The following is a 22442-nucleotide window of genomic DNA, read 5'->3' on the forward strand; positions in this document are numbered from 1 at the left end:
CAACACTTAAAAGACTTTTCTGGTAAGACTGGGGGTGATACTAATAACAAAAGTGAGTTTTTGACACTGTCTAAAGAAATGTGAACCAATACTTTCCAAATGACCAACGTATAATATTATAAAGTCAGGTACAGGTAAAAAGATCTACTCAGTATGCATGACAGATCAATGGGTATTAATTTAACATAGTATTTATTACAAGTTCATTGATATGATTTAGAATTCCATTTTAACTAATTTAAGAAACTAGCACATGCAGACTTTTGGTACAGTATCAAAGAATATACCAAATTATCTGAAGGCTTTAAAAATACATCTTTTTCCAACTATATATCTGCAAGCAGCTGGATCTTCTTCATATTGTTTCTTCAAAACAAATGACTGAAGACAGAATAGATATGAGAATCAGCTGCCTTCTATTAAGGAGATACTTTTCTCTCAATATTTTTTGTTGTGGAAAATAGTTATTATTCATTAAAAAAAAATGACTTATGTTAAACACTGGGGTTCCCAATCAGGGGTGATTTCGTCCCCCAGGGGACTTCTGGCCATGGCTGGAGACAGTTTTGGTTGTCGTAATGTGGAGGGAAGAAGGTGCTACTGGCATCTAGTGAGTAGAGGCCAAGGGTGCTGCTATATATCCTATAACACACAGGACGACACCCCACAACAAAGCATTATCTAGCTCAAAATTTCAATAGTGCTAAGGCAAACCCTGTTTTAACATACAATGGATTTAAGTTTTTAAATTCTCAATTTCAATTTCTAATACAGTAAATTATCAATATAACCCATATAAACAAATACTCTTTGGGATGCTCAGTAACCTAAGAATTAAGGGTCCTAAGATAAAAATAAATGATTCACTTCTATACTGTAATAAAAGCACTCGAATAATAAAAGCTTATGCCAGTAACATCTATAGTTATTACCTAACACTAAACTTGATACCTTGTAAATTAATTAGCTGGAATAACAAGATAGGTTTTAAAAGAGCTCACCTGTTCTTTATGTGGTAATATATTGCTAAGGTCATACTGTGGAGGAAAAAAATACATTGTAATAACTGATTTTTATCATATCAGGCCTGAAGACATTTTTAAAAAGGGGTTAGCAAGGAGGGAAGACCTTCCAGAGGCCCAGTGGCCCCGAAATCCTCGAATTCAGAACAGTACCACATGGGTGCTTTCCCCCTTGTTTTAGGTTCTTCAGCTTTTAGCAAAATTAGGAGACCCAAAATGCTAGATATGCTGAAGGCATGTTTTGGTTGATTATTATAATATATAAATTATTACATATTTCCCCTGTCATTTGTCCTTCTACCCACAAAACCTCCTGTCCTGTACAAGTTATATCTATCTATACACATGCTTCAATTTAAGCCATATAGTAGTTGTTTGTGTGTGGGGGGGTGTGTGTGTGTGTGGTTTTTTTGTTAGCCCCTGCATTTCAGTTGATTTAGTTCGCTATCCACCTACCCATCCGTTTTCCATTATTTCCCTAAAAGTAAATAATAAAAGTGCTCTATACCAAAATGATTTAAAATCACTTTTACATAATTAGAAAATTTAATAGCAAAATTTTATAGCCACAAAACTGATGATAGGTCTAGCTATCCTGAAATAAGCAGTGCTAATAATACAGCATAATACTACACAGTATACTATTAATGACAGGTATTTCCAAATTATTTTAAATAAAGTATTAATGAACAGATAGATACAAGTCCTTAGGTAGTCTTTTTTTTTTTTTAAAGACAATTTTTTTTAAAGCAGATATTCATTTTTAATTAATTAATTATTTATTTATTTATTTATTTTTTGGCTGTGTTGGGTCTTCGTTTCTGTGCGAGGGCTTTCTCCAGTTGCGGCGAGCGGGGGCCACTCTTCATCGCGGTGCGTGGGCCTCTCACTATCGCGGCCTCTCTTGTTGCGGAGCACAGGCTCCAGACGCGCAGGCTCAGTAGTTGTGGCTCACGGGCCCAGTTGCTCCGCGGCATGTGGGATCTTCCCAGACCAGGGCTGGAACCCGTGTCCCCTGCATCAGCAGGCAGACTCTCAACCACTGCGCCACCAGGGAAGCCCGGTAGTCCTTTTTAAGTTACTATATTCCTAAGTTATTCACAGATGTTGTATATTAGGCAACAAAGGGGTTCTCTGGTTAAGTTATATGCTCCCCTTTGTTCTCAGTGTCTAAAATGAAACTCAAAATAATTGAGGGAAGGCAAATCTGAATTTTATAATAGGTCTATAGAATCTTAGCACTTGTATAAAGGCCTGTAACACCGTTAGCATCAAAGATGGATACTTCTATAGCGCTTCAAAGTTTCATCTTCAAATGGATTTTAAAATCACAGCATTACAAGTTAGGACCACTGAACCGTAGATGACATTTAATTAAACAACCCATTTTACAGATAAGGGAACCAAGGCTTAAAACTGACTTACCTAAGGTCCCACTAATTATCAGAAGCAGTTCTCTTTCTCCTGCCCTCTAACCAAATAGTGGCTCCCAAGCTCAGTTGCACACTGGGATCATCTGAGAAGCTTTAAAAACTGCCTGGCTTCTGCTTCAAGATGTTCTGATTTAACCGGCACTGGGTATGACTTGGGCATCAGGACTGTTTTTAAAGATCCCCAGATGACTGCAGCGTGCAGCAAAGTTTAGGGATGAATGAGTTAGGGTTAAGATCGGAGAATCACTCGGGATGCTTTTGTCCATATAATCATGCTTCACATCATTCCCCATCTTGTCAAAAGGTGTGTGTGCGTGGGTGAGAGAGAGACAGACAGACAGACAGACACACAGACACTGTGTCTTGGAGGCGGGGGCAGGCGGGTGGACTTTGTGCATCCAGAAACATATATCTTGAAAAGTTGCATAAGTGATTCTAATAAGGCTCACCTACCCCACTGAGAACAACTACCCCACTGAAAACTAAGCCCATGATAAACATTTTCAAAATCATTCCTAAAAGCCAATTGGCCCTATTAATTTTCTCAGTAAACCTTTATTTCACCAATAATGAATGTGATGAATGATCATTTTTAAAACTTCATGAGAGCAAATTAAAATTGACTGTACTTCCAAAAATTAGACTAGGTCGGGAAAAAAAAGGATGAAACCTACTTGTCTGAGCAAGGTGAATCTTTTTTTTTTTTTTAATTTTATTTAATTTTACTTATTTTTGGCTGCATGGGGTCTTTGTTACTGCGCGCGGGCTTTCTCTAGTTGCCAAGAGCGGGGGCTGCTCTTTGTCGTGGTGCGCGGCCTTCTCACTGTGGTGGCTTCTCTTGTTGCACAGCACGGGCTCTAGGTGCGTGGGCTTCAGTAGTTGTGGCACACGGGCTCAGTAGTTGTGGCTCGCGGGCTCTACGGCACAGGCTCAGTAGTTGTGGCGCACGGGTTTAATTGCTCTGCGGCATGTGGGATCTTCCCAGACCAGGGCTCGAACCTGTGTCCCCTGCGTTGGCAGGCAGATTCTTAACCACTACACCACCAGGGAAGTCCCTGAGCAAGGTTAACCTTCAAAGTACTTTTGAATTATATACTGGACATCAGACTCTTTTGAATTCAAAAGAAGCTGCGACTCTAGCCAAAGTAGAGTGGTTTTGGTACCCACAGATTCAGTGTCTTGGCTGAATAAAAACATTCAGTGATTCTGTGATAAGTGCCCAAACTCAGGACTTTAGAGATGGGGCTCAGTTTTTGCTGAAACATGATTTGACTGCAACTATTATTGTAAGCAAGAGAGGAAAGTTACCTTATTATGACTGTGAACTTGCTGTCTTTAATTAAAGTAGAAGTTACTGATCATTTAAATAGCTAAAAAAAAAGCTGGCACATTAAAAACCAATTAAAAATATAATTAGCTTATAAAATTAAGACAACAAATAAAATTAAGGATAAGGACATTCATATTTTCAAATAGCATTTCCCAAACTGTGTTCTGGAAAATCAACATTCATATCCTAAGGAGATGTTAATGTTTCGTGGACAACCGCGAGGGAGGAGGCAAGAAGCTCTGCATCCCGTTTGGTTTTTTTCTCTTAAATAAGCTTGAAAGGTTCCTCATTAGGGTGTTTTGAAAGTGCATCTCCAATTGTGGACTATGAGGTGCTCCCAGAAATTAAAGAATAGTTTCCATCATCATGACACTGTTCGTGTCTCCTTAAGTATAAGCCTGACCACAGCCATGTTTCCGAAACCTCACCTCTTTTATTGTTCTCTGCTGTGATTGATACAGTGTGTTGGAGATATATTTATATATATAAACAAAAATTAAATGTGTCTATTAAGTTAAAACCTCAGTTGAACAAATTTCATCTACAAAGAAATTAAGCTTGAGTGTGTATTTCTTAAGACTGGTTTGATATATTCTCCCCCTCTCTGGGGGACAGGAAGGAGAAGTAAAATTTCATACAGAAATAGTGCAGGAAAAAAAAAAATGCACAGTGGGATAAATCTGACAAAATCCAATTAAATTTAAATGCAGATTCGCTTTGGTGCCAGTAGGGGACAAGCTGTTCCTTCTTCTAAGAGTAGCTTCCAAAGTAGTATACATTGTTTGAGGACTACAACTCATAAAGAAATAATTTTTTCTAGAAATAGCCAATAAAAAGTACCTCTCTTTCTCATTATGTTCAACAATGGCTTAACAACAGAAATGCGTCAAATAAAGATTTATACTTTTTCTGGGATTTCTTATTTGCTAACTGGCTTTCCCTTCTATCATGCGCTCTAAGATTAAAATGGAAACTGAAAATTCATATTTAGGTCCTTGAAATCAATCTATAGTTGACACCAGTTTTTTAACCTGATCACTGAAAAGGACAATTCAAATGAATGAAATTATGTATGGCTAGGATGCTTTTAGCGATAAGGGGGTCTGTCACTCAGCCCTTGGCAACCTAGTTGTACTCACCGTTTTAGTGTGGTTCTAAGATTAGGCTGTCTGACTATGCTGTCATCTAGAAATATTGTTGAGCATGAGTTATACTTTTTAGTAAGCTGCCCTGGAGATACCTGAAGGGGAAGGGAAATAGAAGAAAATGTCACAGTAAGTTAAACCTATAAAGTGTGTTTTTTTCCTTGGTTAAAATGTCAAACGATAAAGCATTAAGATTTTTCTTACACTCCATCAACTGCCTGAGTGTGATGTCATGTGCAGCTCTATGGGAAACCTCTATACTCTTGACTTCCACAGACGAGCTTTGAGAAATGGGTTATAAAATGCTGCCTTGATATAGTACCTATAATCAAACCTGGCAAGCACCTATTATAAATTACCTGTATAATAATGTAAAAAGTTTAGAATAAGATTTCAGGGTTTTTTCCTTAAGCAATGAAATGCAGCTGAGATTTCCTATTTCTATTCATTTACTACAATAAAACGTAATGCTTTCTATAATACCGATGTAGGAGCATTTCACTGCAGTAGATGAACACCAATAATAAATGTATTAGTTCAGGAGACAGTGTGACGAAACAAACGTTTTCGAATCAGAGGCTGGGCATGCCAGGGCTGCTCTATCACTAAAAAGCTGGGGGCCATAAGTCTCTCTGGGCCTCAACTTCCTTATCTGGAGGACAAAAAGGTACTGCTTAAAGATTCTCTCGCATCCAAAAAAAACGGATAAAACAACTCTGAGAATTTAACTTCTCACTTCATGTTTAAGTAAGACTGCCATTACATTACTCAAGTGAGAACCTCAGAGAATACTTGCCATTCATTTCAAAATTGTACTAATTCTGTTCTACGTGTTATTTGACACTCCTGCCTCACCCATGCTGCTCTCTGCCTGCAGTGCCTTTTTCTTCCTCCTGTCCCAGCAAGCTTGACCCCATCTTCCTCTAGGATCCCTCTGCCAGCAGGCACACCACAACACTTCTCACTTTCTGCACACTCACACGTCTAATTTACCAACTGTTCCATGGTCTCAGCTGCTTGCATAGTACCACCCTCTTTAGTAAACAAGCTTCTCCAGGTTAGGAAGATTCTTCTCCTACCTCCAGCTACTGAGCACAGAATCTGGGACAAATTAGGATTCAACAAGTGTTTGAGAAATTATTTAAGATCAGTTACAACTGGAGGTAAATCTTACTAAAGATACAAATTCGTGAGAACTTATCTACAGTGGTGTTGGATAGGTGACAAAGAACTTTTTGAGACCCTCTAGAGAATGAACTATCTTTAAAACACTTTAGAAGTATCCATTTATTTGTGAAGAGCCCATGAACACGGCAATAGTCAAATACTAAAATGGCCTAAACTATGTTAGGACAACTCTCTTCCTTAAAGTAAGGCCAATAACCAAATCCCAATCACTGAAAGCCACTGGAAGGAAGAGTAGCATTCTTTAATACCACAGAATACAAACAATTTTAAAGCTGGGTTTTGTTTTTGGTTTTTGTTTGTTTACTAATTCAGATGAGCCTTCCTTCCTCCTATTAATATAAAACAGTTTTCACCATGCTGTCACACTCTCCCATCAATGTCCGCCACAAATACATGAAAGGTGAGGCAGGGAGAAAATCTAGTTGATGCTTTTGAAAATACAGAGCATTTAAATAAAAATTGCCAGTATCCAATCATCAGAAATATCCAAATGGCATATATAAAACACCATTTTGCTTGTTTCAGATGCTTTATGCAAAGCCACTTATTCCTTATTAACAAAAAGTTCTAGATGTAACATATTTGAAAAGTATCACCATTTGGAAGACTAATTTCTCCTTCAAGCTAGAAATGTTTTAAACTAAAACTCGGATATGGTCCTTAAGCTATTTGGTTAATGTGTAATTTTAGAATCTCAAAAAACAGATACAGCATGAAAAATGAAAATTCACTCATTCAAATACTTTGATTCTAAACGAAGCAGGTTATCTTTTAAGGTCACTACTATTAGGGTATAATATGACATACACTACACGTAATAAAAGTCAATTCTGACCAAAACTCTCTATATATGAGGGGAATAAAAATAGTAAGGAAATGTACCAAAATATAGACTAGTTGGTAGAGCTTTGGGTGCTATTTATCCTGTTTTCCTCTATTAAAAACTTTTTTTTCTATTATGAATGTATATTGATTTGTCTTTGGAAATATTACTGCTAAAACATTTAAAATTTTTAATTAGATGTGGTCTATAGTCCTATGGGGGCTCATTTAACGTATCAGCAACTTACAGTCTACTGGCTCGATCCTACAAAAGAAACACTTCCACAGGCCTACTCCTGAAACTATTCAAACTTTCCAGCATCTAGTGTTCACTAAAGGATGGCAGAATTGAAGCCTCTGAGCAAAGCCTAGATATGTTAGCTGCCAGCAGATTACTTTCCTCTCATCTTGCTTGAAAATTTAAGATAACTGTCCTTTATGATTAAAGCCTTACCATTGCTGGCTCACAACCTCAATAAACTGCACTGACACACATAAGGGTATAAAATGCAAATACAAAAAAAAAAAAACAAGTAGCAAAAAACACTACTGACAGTTTAATGTTCATAGGTATTATTTCAATTGGTCACTGAAGAAGAGTATTTATCTTCATTCAGCACTAAGGACAAAATACATGGACTTTTACAATCTTTATAAGGGGAAAGGTTGCTTAGTAGACTTCAGGTTTAATGGTGAAGACTAGAAAATAATCATACCTAGGAGGCTAGTAAGTAACAACCCTCAAAGCTTATCATTAAAGGTCAAGTACCTGTTGAAATCCCGCCCCCACCCAATGACTCTTCCCACTGTGCCTACTGCCTCTGATTTTAACCCATTAAAAGAATAAAGCCGGAGAGAGCGAGAGTACGAAGTGCGGCAACCCGAGTCATGGCAGGACAGGCATTTAGAAAGTTTCTTCCCCTCTTTGACCGAGTATTAGTTGAAAGAAGTGCACCCGAAGTTGTAACCAAAGGAGGCATTATGCTTCCAGAAAAATCGCAAGGAAAAGTATTGCAAGCAATGGTAGTAGCTGTTGGATCAGGCTCTAAAGGAAAGGGTGGAGAGATTCAACCAGTTAGTGTGAAAGTTGGAGATAAAGTTCTTCTCCCAGAATATGGAGGCACCAAAGTAGTTCTAGATGACAAGGATTATTTCTTATTTAGAGATGGTGACGTTCTTGGAAAATATGTCGACTAAAATAAGTCACTATTGAAATGGCATCACGTGAAGCTGCCCGTTCCCCCAATGGCATCACGTGAAGCTGCCACTGAAGTTCTGAAATCTTTCATCCTGTAAATAATTTCCGTGTTTCTTTTATAATAAAGTAATGATATCCAAACTAATGATATTCAGTGTCTCTGAAATTTAGTTTTCTCTGTATTGATTTAAACATTCCCAAATAAAAGTATATAAATGAAAAAAAAAGAAAAAAAAAAAAGAATAAAGCTGAAGTTCACTTTTTTCTTCCCCCTTTTCACAAGTTTTGGATACGTTTATTAAGAATCAATGACTTTAACTGAAAAATCTGTAATACTCCATCTATGTTGCACATTAATGGACAATATGGTAGGGTGAGTGGTTTGAATAGAATTCATACTCAAGGCCTTAGTAGAAAAGTATAATATTCTAATTATAGGTATAATCAAAAATATTGTCTGAATTAATATCGTTAATTATATTCAATTAAACTTCAAACTCAGAACCTATATTCAAAGAATAAATCTAAGTGTGAGTAGACTGACCACAAATCTATTTCCTCTCCCCCTTCTTTCAGATATCATCTCATTAGAATTAAAGGCATTTTTTAAAAAAGCTATACATAAGACAGGATAAACAGCAGATGATTTTTAATGTTTGAAAGGTGAAAAGACTAGATAAAGGAGTGGTAACTGACATGGCAGAACAGAGGAAGCACAACCTTGGTACCTACAGAGAGTGACTAGGACAGGAAGAAGAAAACCAGTTTGTCTTACAGAACCCAAGGCAGGCTCAGAGTTCAGAGGCGTGGTCCCCAAATCCTTGCAGTGAGGCCCATCAGTTAACGAGTTGTCCAAGTGATGCTTCCAATTAGATCTTAACAGACAGCCAAGGACCATCACACGTTTGAGGGAAGCCCCCAACACATAAGAGATCAAAACAGGAAGAAGGAATGGGACTTCCCTGGTGGCGCAGTGGTTAAGAATCCGCCTGCCAATGCAGGGGACACGGGTTCGAGCCCTGGCCCAGAAAGATCCCACATACCACAGAGCAACTGAGCCCATGCGCCACAACTACTGAGCCTGCGCTCTAGAGCCCATGAGCCACAACTACTGAAGCCCACACGCCCTAGAGCCTGTGCTCCGCAACAAGAGAAGCCACTGCAATGAGAAGCCCACGCACCCAACAAAGAGTAGGCCCAGCTCACCGCAACCAGAGAAAGCCCACGTGCAGAAACCAAGACCCAATGCAGCCAAAAAATAAATAAATAAAATAAAATATAAGGATGCTTTAAAACAAAACAAAACAAAACAGGAAGAAGGAATTGATGGGAGTGATAAAAACTCAGGAGCAAATGAAAACTTGAAATTGCATCAGTGAAAAAAAGAATGACAGGATATAAGAGAACTCTATGAATTGAAAATAAGGTAGACAAAACAATATATTCAATAGAAGGATTAGAGCACAGTCAAGGAAATCTCCAGGAAGCAGGACAAAAAGACAAAATGCAAAGCAGGAGGGGAAAAAAGTTAGTGATCTGGTAAGTCTAAGACTTCCAACATCTGAATAATAGGAACCTGGAAGAAAAAAACAGAATAACAAAGAAACACACAAAAAAGGTCTATACCAAACCAAATTATGAAATTTCAAAATCCCAGGGAGAGGGAAGGTACTAAATAAAAGGTTCCCGAGAAGGAAGGGATGGGGGAAAATGACTAAAATCGGTAATGTACAATGTACCATACAATGTCAACAGGTTTAAGAGCAACAGTGTAAATGAGAAGATGAGAGGGAAATGTCTTTAGAACTGCAAAAATTAGTTTCAACTGAGAATTCTATACTTTATCAAATAGAAGGAGTTTCAGAGAGGCTAGATCTCTATAAACTTTCTGCCCATGTGCCCTTTTCCCAGGAAAATGTGCTCCAGTAAAACAAGGAAGTATAACAAGAGGGAAACAGAATCTAGGACATAGGGGATCCAACATAAGAGAGCAGAGTTATGTGAGATCCCAGATGACTTCACACAGATATCCCAGGAAAAGAGGCATAGAGCAGGCCTAGGGGAACACTAGTCTATATGGGAGTAGGAAGACAAAAGATTGGGGAAAAGTGTCTCCAAGAAAAAAAATGGAACAGATGTGGCTTAGTAGACGGAACATAGTTTTGATAGGCATGTGACAAATGTTAAAACATTTGGGGAAAAAAATAGCTGTTAGAAAACAGGCAAGTGAATATAGTCAGGAAATTAATTCCACAGAAGAAATGAAGAATGTGAAAGCAGGGAGACCGGGCAGGGAGCTACTTACTGCATTTGGCTGTGTGAGATCACGTTGGCTAGGAAAAGGGGGATTGGGTTATCCTAGAGAAGTGCAGAAGGGCTCCAATTTCATTAATATTGAAGAAAAAGAATGAAGGGTGTACAAGGAGGAGGCACAGTCAGAGAACTATATGGCTCAGCAATGCACAATATTTGCAGAGTCGTAGTAATGTAAACATTGATTCTGATTTAGTAAAAACTGATACATGTTGAGGGAACACAGGGAGGGAAATAACGTCATGGTGGACCGAAGAAGCTAAGCTTTCACCTGCTATGACAAGAAGTCAATGGACAGTGCTAAAAATTAACTTACCTGTCATACTTTTATTACTTTGGTTACAAAATAAGATCAAAAAAATAAGGCAAAAGAATTTAAGGCAGATCTTTATACTACAACCATATTAGTGAAATTTAACTTAAATGTCAGAACCCTTAAAAAATGGGCACTACTAAGTCAAAGACTTTCCTGAATACATTTGATAATGAGGAAAATAGAGATTTAGAAAATCTACAAAAAAGAGGTCCATGCTAACAGTATTGGATCCATCATATTTTTAGGAATCATGGCAGACATATTTTTAATTCAAACTATTAATTTCTTAACTTTTCAACTGTTTACTTACATGGTTTAAATGGTTGCTCTTCTTCTTTTGCCGCACTAAGAATAAAAAAAATTAACTGATGAATTCTGATACAAATGCCATAGAAAAATAAAAGTAGTCACTAATTATTTGATGGATTACCAATAACACAATGAGATAAAATTCCATTCTATTTTTTAAAATAATTTCCAACAAAATATATAATTTAAATCACCCAGCAAGATGAGTCCTATAAATAAAATCTAAAAACTTAGTTTCACTTTTTTGACCTAATAGATATTCTGTATTAGGTACAAATGAAAGACTCCCCATTTACAAAAGAAAAGGACAAAGCAAGTTAGGCCAGGTGAGAAACTTAGCTAATAAAAAAATTTACCTGCTGCATAGCTGAACTACTAGCCAGGAGTATTTTCTAATTCTTCATTTACACACAGCTTACTTTAATTACCACAACCTACAGATGACAACTCTAAGAACCAGTTTCTGGCCAGGCACTCATCTCCGAACGCACCAGTATCTCTGGAAGCATCCTGAACCACTTAATGGTAACCTACTCAAATACCTTACTGAAAAAATACACAACTGGAAAGTAACCTATGTTAAACGTAAATTTTAAAATGAGTGTGCTGACCTAAATGAACATATCTACAGCACACAAAACTGTTTTGCTCCAACAAAGGCCAGAAGAATAAAAGCCCGAAGAGGGTCTTAGGCCACACTCTTGCTCACATTGCCTCCTTTAACTCCAGACAGGCATCACAGGCACGGATTCCTTAAGGCTGAAGAGAGAGACAGGCATGGGACAGCTTTTCTTTTACTGTCTCCAGCGCCCCTCTACATGTGAGCAGCTCATGGCTCTGGAAGAAACTGAGAAATAGAGCAATCCTAACCAGAAATGAGTGGCTCAAGTACACACACGAGAAAAATGCAAGTTAGAAACCCCAGGAGCTTCCAGGTTGGTGAACATGTAGTACCCTTGCAGAGGGCATCAAAGCTCTGTGCCCTGTCCCCATGCCTGGCCCTATGCATCTCTTCCATCTGGCTGTTCCTGAGTTATATCCTTTTATAAAAACCAGTGATCTAACGGAAAAAAACAAAAAGCAAAACAACAACAACAAAAAACCAAACCTCCGTTTTTTATTGTGCTGCATCACTTTAAATATTATGGAATGTTCACTTCTTGTATTCCTGCTCTCGTAATCAACTCAAAAACTTGGTCACGTATGGCTTTTTAGCAAATAAACTAGGATTTAACATAACATTAAGGAAGACAGGCAGGCAAGCAGGAGTGCAAAAAATTCTACGGTTCTGATTCTCATCTTAAAACAAGGAGGACACAGGAAATTTATATGAGTTTCACATGCTGAGGATAATCTTCTGGAAAACCCCATATGGCATGTTGCTCTTATTACCCTGGCACAGCACTACATTAGGATGAGAAAGTTTTGAATAGCTTAAAAGTTCTGAGTAGCATAAATCTGGATGTGACATAGGCTCGTCTGGTTGAACACTGTGTAAAACAGGGCCAAAATCACAAGGCTCAATTCCCATATATAACAACTGATGTTTCTGATTTGATCAAATGAAAACCTAACTGTGACCTAAACCCTATCATTTGTCTTTAACATATGTGCTCTTCGGAGCAAGGGGAAAAGGACAAACTAGCATGGAGAAATAGACCACATCTAAATCATGTGGCCAGTTGACTATGTTGATAAAGAGGTGGCAAAGTGTATAAACAGATAGGCTAAGTGTTCTCCTCCCTAAAACACTGACAACTAAAGGAAACTGTATCATCAACATATTAAAATAAGACAAGTGAATACATAAAAAAGTGAAACATTTAAACCACTGTAAGAGTTTTTCTAAATACCTCCTATAATACACAAAACAAAAACAGTTTTCACTCTTTTTCTCAGGGAAAAAAAAGCATTGTCTTACCAGCTGTTTGAGATTTGCTCAGAAAGATTGTGCTGGCTCTTGGGTGGTCAGAAGGGTTTGGTTCCAAAGCTAAGTCTGTAGAGGAAGAAGAGAAAAAGGTGTGGTGATTTAGTTGAGTAGAAAAATACATGATTTTAAAGACAGCTACACATCGATTGAAACCACTTTTAATAGTCTTGAGAAGAGCTTTTAGTAATGACAAAAAGGCAATTTTAGTAAAGGCACAATATAAAAATTCTATTGGGAAACAGCAAAATTGTAGAAACTCTCCATACATGTGGAATAAAACCATGGCTATGTCTTAGACTTCTTTAACTTGCACCTAAATAATCTATGCCATTTTTAGATGAATCATATATGACTCCCCTCCTATTGATCAATTAAAAATTCAGTCACCCTCTTTTAAAGCTGATATTACTAGCACATTCCAGGAACAGTCTCAAGAAGCAAGTTATGCTGTGGCCAACTACTGTCAGATACCAGCTCAATATATCAAATATGCCAAAACGAAGTGAGTTGCTTTTGGCAAATGTTCTTCAGACAATCAAATGGCTAATTCTAACTCCATTCAACAAATGAACTCATTTAACTGGCTGTGGTTTATCTGGGGGCTATTCATCATGGCAGATTTAAGAGGACTACATAAAAGTTCAATGTTCTAATCTATAGGAACACTTCCACGATAGTGATTTTTAACTTTGCCTTCTATTCCCAAAGCTAAACTCACTTCTTCATTCCACGCTGCATGATTAATTTGGGGCTTCAATAAGAGTACTTTCTGGAGCAGATCATAGGGCTACTAGAAAAAAATTTTGGCCATACCTACACGAAAAGGTGGGTCTGCCTGTAGCCCACCTTGCACCAAGGTGGGATAGCGTCTTCTGTTTAGGCAGAAATACAAAACAAGCACAAGCTACCACACAGGATAGTAAAGTTGTTGTTTAAAACAAACAACCAAACATAAAAGCCCTATGACACTTCCTCAGCAAAGTCCATCTCAAACCATTTAACCAAGCGTTTAAGAAACTGGACCAAGATTCAGATAAAGAGTAATGGTTAAGGCAATTATTTCCCAAACCACATAATAACTGATCTGTTTTTGAAAGATGGGTTTGATGGTCAAAGTGAAATACAAATATAGTCCTGCCTCTTAGAGAATCCAAAGAATACACACATTGATATATTAAAAACTAATTAGTCTAGCAGTGAATTCTGTCTAACCCAGCATTTCACAAATGTATCTACCTAGAATCCCCTTTTCCCACCCAGAAAGAATTTTGCACGAACAGTAATTTTGGACTTCCCGTTTTAACAGGAATCTGAGCCATCCATTTTAATGTCATTGCCAGCACTAGTAATTCACATAGCTAAACCAACTGCTTTGTTCTTCATGAAAATTCCTTCACTGAATTTGAAGTTTATCAAGCTGCTTTTGGAGAAAATATTCTATTCAACATTTTTATGTAAAAGACCCATATAATTATTTTAAAGTTTTTTTCTCCTACATATTTGAAAAATTAAGACAATCGGAAAATAAATTATTTCAGCTGTACACAAAATGGCAGGCAGAGACTTTCACAGCTGCCTCTAACCTATAGCTTCCGAAAGAATTCATGACTACTTACCTATACCAAAAAGAAAGTAAATAGACTACATTTGAATCTAAAAAATAAGCAGAAATGTTTGCAAAGGAGCTGTATTATTTATCAGTGTCTATGGCATGGTAAAACTTAACAATTTTCAATGGAAGTCCAGGAAAATTAAGTGCCAGAATCAAAGAGAAGCAAGCTTTAACACACACACACACACACACACACACCCGCCAAACCAAGATGTGCTACTACAGATCTAAATACAAAAATCAAGAAGGCTGGGATAAAAGAAATGACAACATGCAAAAAAAAAAAAAGTACACTTAGCCCAAGTGACCAGAAAAAAGCTGGCACTCTCCCTACTCTATCCTAGGGGGTTCAAAGGTAGGCACAGGACCCAGGACCGGCCAATCAATCACAGCTGTCCTGGGACTTCCCAAGAAAAGAGAAAGGCAGAACTGTACTCTAGGATCCTTAGCTAGTCTTGAGCTGCTGGACACTCCCCTTGCTATCATGAGGGGAAAGGCTTTTCAGGAGACATCAACAGAGGAGAGCAGAACTGAGGAGATCATTTAACTCCTGGGTCAAGTAGTGCTTAACTCTGTGATTTTCTTTTAACTTGCAACTGAAGGAGACCTGGTTAATCAGCAGTACTGATGATCACACTAAAGGTGGGGAAAGGTAAAAGTCACTTGCTCATTCCTTTAACAAATATCATGAACAAAAATCTGCATGAGACAAAACGATGCTCTGTTTAAAAATTAAACACAACCATTCACAATCATTAACACACAATGATTCACAACCGTTACTTTTAGTTGCTTTTCTTATACGTTAAAAAAAGCTCTAATTAGTGTACAATCTATGTCTTCTTGTTACTAACAAGCGCTCTCCACCCCACTGTTGCATATTTATTGTTTAATGAATACACACTGGCCCATCAAGTGTTATTCCTATACTGGACTTAGCCAATCCCCTATTGCTGGGGATTGGTGCTTACAAAGTTCTATTCTTAAAATATTATGAGGAAAATCTTCATGTACATAGTTTTTTAAAATAATGGTTTTATCTCCTTAGCAAAGATCTTCGGAAGTGGAATGACTAAGCCAAAAGGTTAGATCACTTTCACGGCTCCATGTACAATGCTAAATTGCTTCCTAAAGAAGGTGGGGGGCACATTAGGGTATAATGCTACCAATCATGACATTTTGAGTTCCTACCCTTGCTTTGGATACTTGAAAAAAAAAAAAAATTCCTACTGATATGAATGAGGAACCTCACTGTAGATCTAATTTGTATTTCTTTTGATTACACAGTTTGACCATTTTCCCACAGTTATCAGTGTTATTTCCACTTTGGTGAGTTGGCCTATCATTTCAATGTACTGTAAACACCAGGGCCCTACTGCTGTCAGTTTGCATGAGGTTTTCAGAAAATATTAATCTTTTGTTTATAGCCTATATAACTAACAATTTTCGATATAACTTGCACTTTTTGCTAATGAAAAATACCACGTCACTATTTTATAGAATGGACATGTGAGCCATTAGACAGTAAACTCATACATACACACAATATTTCTGCACTTCCCATTAACTATCTTCCCAAGAGCCTAAGGAGACTATGATAAAACCTACCACACTCTTCACTATCACAAAGGTAAGACTGCCAACTATTAAGCAAAGCTTTACCACCCACCATCCCTCTCATCCCTCTCCCCACCACATGCACACACAGTAATTTAGAGACTTCAGGAAATTACTGTGCATTCAGGAAATTACATGGATTCTTCCGAAAGTTATTTCTTTAGAAACCTCTAAGAATGTTTTACCCAGGAGAACTATTCTTGAGCTCATGATTAGGGGTTATGATTAAAACTGTATTTTAAGACCCATCATTTTTGTATTATCAATTTAAATTGCAACTTATTTGACAGCATGATAGGTCGATGTAGAAAAAGTATGATTAAAAAAAAATTAAACTCGGTCTTAATGTAAACATTCCTCAGAGGAAACCTGTAAAACACCACCGACACTGAATACTGTTTTTCCTCCAATCTAAGATTCTACCAGTTGTTAAGATCCATCTCAATTGCAGTTGTTAAAAGTGTGAAAATATAGGCAACTTAGAACAAATGAAATGCGTTACTGAAGGCTAAAAGTGTTAAAAACTATGCTATCAAACTGTCGATAAATGATTTTTCCTTGTTAAAATATTAGAGGGAGAGGGAAGTGACCAAGAAAGCATCTGACAGAAGCAGCATATTTCAGAAAGCGATTAATATCAACATATTGGTTCCAATATCTTCCAAAGAAACAGGCGACGTCAGCAGTTTCTGGGCAGCTGCTGAGCACCAGTTTACTTAACGGTAACCACTGCGCTTACTGACCTGCCCGAGCATCCCTACACTGGACAGTGTAGTAGGTTTATGGCTCATAATACAAACATTACAATCTTTACAATTACCATGTAAACTGATGACTTCATCTCTTTGAGTCCACACTTGCCACCGCAGTCAGGGAGTTCCTGCCAGCCAGCCCTGAGCTGGGCTGCCTCACCAGAGGGGACACAGCAGGCTCCTGCACCTGCCAGGCTCCGGCTCACCCACGCCTTGACCCTGCTTCCCTAGCTTCTGACAATCCTGGCTTCCCAACTTCCCAGCTCTGGTTTCCAACTGCTTCTGTACCTGCCTCTACCCTGGTTCTCAGTTTTGCCTTATTTTAATCCTCAATCAGTGGTACAGTGATCATGACTGAGAGGTGACACATAGGTAAGTACACCTGGCTTTATATATTTCTAAAGAGTACTTTACTCAGTTTCTTGGACTTTTAAGAACCTTTCTGGGTTGCAAGTTACCTTCATTTCATTTCACATTATGCAGTGTTACTGTTTTAACTCTTAAGTTTTATTACTTTAATACACTAAAACAACAACAACAACAAAGGGTGAGAAAAAAGGTAGTATTCCAAAGAAGCTCACATAATGTCAACAATAAATCCTCTTCCTATATGCCATGCATTTGGAACTTACAGTCCTACTCTCTATCAATACTCATTTTTAAAACCTTGGACAACTCAATTTATACCTAAGAGAAGAATTCCTACACTACCTAACTCAGAACATGGTGAGAATCAAATGAAATGCAAGAGCAATCTATATACTACAGCCTATTTTAGACCCTTATTAATATCGCTTTTTTGTTCAAGCCACTGCTGGCTCTCACCTGAGCTACCGCACCAGCCTCCTAACTGGTCTCCCTCTCTGCTTCCTTCCACCCTTACAGTCTATTCTCACACAGTAGCTGGTCTGATCTCCCTCCACCCTCTCTACCCCCCTTCCCTTTTTCTAAGAATTAACATCATTCCCCTGCATATAATCCTTCAATGGTTTCCCATTACAATGAGACTAAAATTCATATTTTTTTGTCAAGGCCCACTAGGCATACAAGGTCTTAATCCCCCATATTCCTCCTGGCATTCATTCACTCAGCTGCAGCCACCCATCTTTCTGTCCTTGGCACGCATCAAGCATATTCCCTTCTTAGGAACTGCACAGAAGCCTCTTCTCCCACAGCCTCACATGGCTCTCTTAGGACTGCTCATGGGTCGCTTAAGGAGAGAAGCTGTCTTTAACCACCCCTTGTAAAACTGTCCTCCTCCCCAGCCCATTACACCTTCATTTTCTTTCTTAGTGTTCTCACTACCTGATGTTATTCTTGTGTCGTCAGCCCCCAGGCACCTCTAGAAAGTAAGGACCTGAGTTAGGATACGGGTTTTGTCTTGTCTAACCACTGTTTGTCCTGCCTCTGGAATGGTGCCTAATAATCACGTTTCAGTGTACCCAAAACCAGTTAAGTTTCTCCCAATTTTCCCACATCATCTAAGATTTCTTCTAATGCTGTCTTTTGATGTGTCTGTCACCTAAGACCAGAGTTAATTTCAGATCTCGTAGAGTAGTAGTTTAGTTACTCAGAATCAAAGACACAAGACAGGTTACCAAGAACCACGAAAACCTAAAAGAGGAAATCTAATGTTCAGTGAAAAATCAATGGTAACTTTAATTTGGGAAAAGAACATTTAATGTTAAAATACCTTTACTACACTCAAAATGGATTAGAGACCTAAGTATAAGACTGGACACTATAAAACTCTTAGAGGAAAACATAGGAAGAACACTCTTTGACATAAATCACAGCAAGATCTTTTTTGATCCACCTCCTAGAGTAATGGAAATAAAAACAAAAATAAACAAGTGGGACCTAATGAAACTTCAAAGCTTTTGCACAGCAAAGGAAACCATAAACAAGACGAAAAGACAACCCTCAGAATGGGAGAAAATATTTGCAAATGAATCAACGGACAAAGGATTAATCTCCAAAATATATAAACAGCTCATTCAGCTCAATATCAAAGAAACAAACACCCCAATCCAAAAATGGGCAGAAGACCTAAATAGACATTTCTCCAAAGAAGACATACAGACGGCCACGAAGCACATGAAAAGATGCTCAACATCACTAATTATTAGAGAAATGCAAATCAAAACTACAATGAGGTATCACCTCACTCCTGTTAGAATGGGCATCATCAGAAAATCTACAAACAACAAATGCTGGAGAGGGTGTGGAGAAAAGGGAACCCTCTTGCACTGTTGGTGGGAATGTAAATTGATACAGCCACTATGGAGAACAATATGGAGGTTCCTTAAAAAACTAAAAATAGAATTACCATATGACCCAGCAATCCCACTACTGGGCATATACCCAGAGAAAACCGTAATTCAAAAAGACACATGCACCCAAATGTTCATTGCAGCACTATTTACAATAGCCAGGTCATGGAAGCAACCTAAATGCCCATCAACAGACGAATGGATAAAGAAGTTGTGGTACATATATACAATGGAATATTACTCAGCCCTAAAAAGGAACGAAATTGAGTCATTTGTTGAGACGTGGATGGATCTAGAGACTGTCATACAGAGTGAAGTAAGTCAGAAAGAGAAAAACAAATATCGTATATTAATGCATGTATGTGGAACCTAGAAAAATGGTACAGATGAGCCAGTTTGCAGGGCAGAAGTTGAGACACAGATGTAGAGAATGGACATATGGACACCAAGGGGGGGAAACTGCGGTGAGGTGGGGATGGTGGTGTGCTGAATTGGGCGATTGGGATTGACATGTATACACTGATGTGTATAAAACTGATGCCTAATAAGAACCTGCAGTATAAAAAAACAAACAAAACAACTAATACTAAACTTTCATTGGGTTATTTGTATGGAAATATGTTAATATAAATGTTTCAGACATTACATGAAATTTCTAAAAATCTTATATTTGTATTTGTATGGAAATATGTATGGAAATATGTTAATATAAATGTTTCAGACATTAAAAAAAAAATACCTTTACTACAAAATGACTCACCCTATGAATTTAATTAAGTCGTAAGACAAAGTGTACAATCAGAATGCTATAGGGAAGTATCAATACAATGCATCAGTTTTTATCTGTGTCCCCTGAATAAAGCATTATAATGGGATTATAAAAGATGCTCAACCATAAAGGCTGGGTAAATGAATTATGCTCCAACCATTCGATGGCACAGTAAACAGTTGGTAAAAGGCAGGCTGTAGAGCTATGCGCAGTTGCATGGAAATACATCACCCTGGAGCACTCTCTAGGTGTCAGCACAGTTCCAGGAGCTTCATGTTGTTACTTTTGTTTATAACAAAAAGTTACAAAGTGGCACATAAAGAACAATCCCATCTTTGTAAAATAAACACAGTGCTATGTTTATATGCATACAAAAGGTTCAGGAAGAATCAACACCAAAATATTAATAAAAATTCTGGATATTCTGAGTGTGAGTGAAGGACTTTTCTGTGTTTTCTAAATCTTTTACATCAAACGTTTATTAATACTGTCACCAAAAAAAGGAAAGATCTGTTGCTCAGAGGTTTTTCCACATCATATTGCCAATTCCTACCCTACCCACTCTTCAGGGGGATGGGAGGTAGGGGTCACTTGAGAGAGCACCTTTCACCAGAAAATTAGCAAAGCTCCTAAGGTCAGACATAAAGGCTGTATGAAAAGTTGATGAATAAACATAAAATCAGATAATAGGACCGTAGCATCTTATTTTCTATTATGACACTACCATCAGTTATATTAGATATACTGTTAAAGACAAAGTAGTAAAAAATTCTTTTGAGTCTATCTGAAATCTATACTACGTTCTTAGGAGTTACTTTTTTGAGATGGCTTGAAGAAATCATGTTCTTCTCCAATGTTTCTGAAGAACAAGACAGAGCATCATTTATGTACGATTTTCTCTAAGTAACCAAATAATTCTTCACTGTAGAAAAGCCAAAATGTTTTATATCTGAGTAGGTATTTCTCAGTTTCCAGGGAAACTGATACAAAATTGTCTGAAATAAAGACATTAAGAGCAAACTTCCAATGTGCCTGTACTTTATATTTGGTGTTCTGACCTTGTTTCTATGGAAACTTAATTAATAGGCAAATGCTGAAATTGAGGTTTCTCTTATCACTTTATTGAATGCCCCCCCAAAAAAGACAAATTGAAATGAAATTTTAACAATCATGTTAAACATAAAAAAGTAAATGCTGTACTCATGAACTCTATTTTTCCAGTTCCTGATTTAGCACTCCTTCCTTATCATACATAGTTGTATGCTAAATGCTTAGTACCTTACCTGCCCGCTTACCAGCTTCCCCTAATGTCCCTCTGTCCAGGGCATTCTCGGCTTCAATTGGATTTCACCAGAACAAACTCTTTAAATTATATCAACGTGTTTACCTGACTGATAAATTTAGGCTATTTCATGACTTCTACTTTTATTCATATCCATTGCAATGTATGTACAGACAGAGAATGGAGAGGTAATTGTTGCTTCTGAGTTGTGTACAATAAACTGGAATGGCAATAATCAAAACTGGAGTATGCTGAGATAGGCCTAACTTATGGATAAATTATAAAATATAAGGTGCACTCTAAACAGTTTCTTAAGCATCCCAAGAACTGAATTTGGCATATCTACCACCTCCCAAGTCTGTCTCTTCTGTTCAGTAGCTGTGTTACACAGTCATTTCAGATCTCCAAGTCTTGGCTTCTTCATCGGCAACAGAGGGAGAATATATACGGGCCTTATTTGTAGATGGAAGGGCCAAGTGAAATACACAAGAAAATGCATTGTAAATCTGAAAAGAATTCTATAAAGGTCCAATTTTCGTCTCTCATCCTACACTAGCCAACTACTAACTGTTTTTAAAAATCATTTAGAGGCTTACCTTATAGCAACAAGCAGAGCAGTTTTCACAAGTACTTACATGCTTTGTGTTTAAAGCTACAATTAATTCACATAATGTGCTCATTCTTTCACAATATCTAACTATTCTGAAAAGGGAGTACTTTCCACTTACAAAGCCACGTCCATCATAAGGGTGAATCCACAGGCTTAATTATTCTAACTTTTAAAGAAATTAAATAAACCCAACTAAAATTTAAATAGAAGAGCTGTAAGACATTTCGTCTATGAAATAATGAAATAATCTCTGGCATTTCAATGAAACAAATGGGCCAGTGGGGCTTTAACATCTTTATGATACAATGTTTTATACTTCAAAGAACAGTCTTTATTAAAGTGCCACTATGCTACCCAGAAATTTTTTTTTTTAACCTAGAGCCATCCCTTTCCAAAATTCTAGAGGCAAAAATCAAACATTTCCTCTCTTCTCTCTCTCCTCTCCTCCCCGACAACACCCACCCCCAGCCACTTAGTCTTCAGAACTTTTACCTGAACATTCTTAAAGTTGAATAGTATTC

At 37.6% G+C, this 22442-nt stretch overlaps 2 protein-coding genes across 11 annotated transcripts in view; one reads left to right on the forward strand and one right to left on the reverse strand.

The window, feature by feature from the left end:
• LOC103010720 (cyclin-Y-like protein 1) overlaps positions 1-22442 on the reverse strand; it is an 87386-nt gene that overhangs the window by 11835 nt on the left and 53109 nt on the right. For 7 of the 10 annotated variants that reach the window (XM_057544265.1, XM_057544268.1, XM_057544267.1 and 4 more), the window contains 4 exons: positions 12998-13072; positions 11078-11112; positions 4925-5025; positions 1002-1037 (listed from right to left, as the gene is read on the reverse strand). In XM_057544265.1, the coding sequence (XP_057400248.1) occupies positions 1002-1037; positions 4925-5025; positions 11078-11112; positions 12998-13072 (247 nt within the window). The remainder of the gene's footprint in view (positions 1-1001; positions 1038-4924; positions 5026-11077; positions 11113-12997; positions 13073-22442) is intronic. The other 3 variants (XM_057544269.1, XM_057544270.1, XM_057544264.1) reach the window with 2 other exon arrangements.
• Positions 7776-8367, forward strand: LOC130707717 (10 kDa heat shock protein, mitochondrial-like). The gene has a single exon (XM_057544273.1). The coding sequence runs from the start codon at positions 7829-7831 to the stop codon at positions 8135-8137; it is 309 nt and encodes a 102-aa protein (XP_057400256.1). The 5' UTR covers positions 7776-7828; the 3' UTR covers positions 8138-8367.

Source organism: Balaenoptera acutorostrata, chromosome 3 (genome assembly GCF_949987535.1).
Source record: "Balaenoptera acutorostrata chromosome 3, mBalAcu1.1, whole genome shotgun sequence".
NCBI lineage: Eukaryota > Metazoa > Chordata > Mammalia > Artiodactyla > Balaenopteridae > Balaenoptera > Balaenoptera acutorostrata.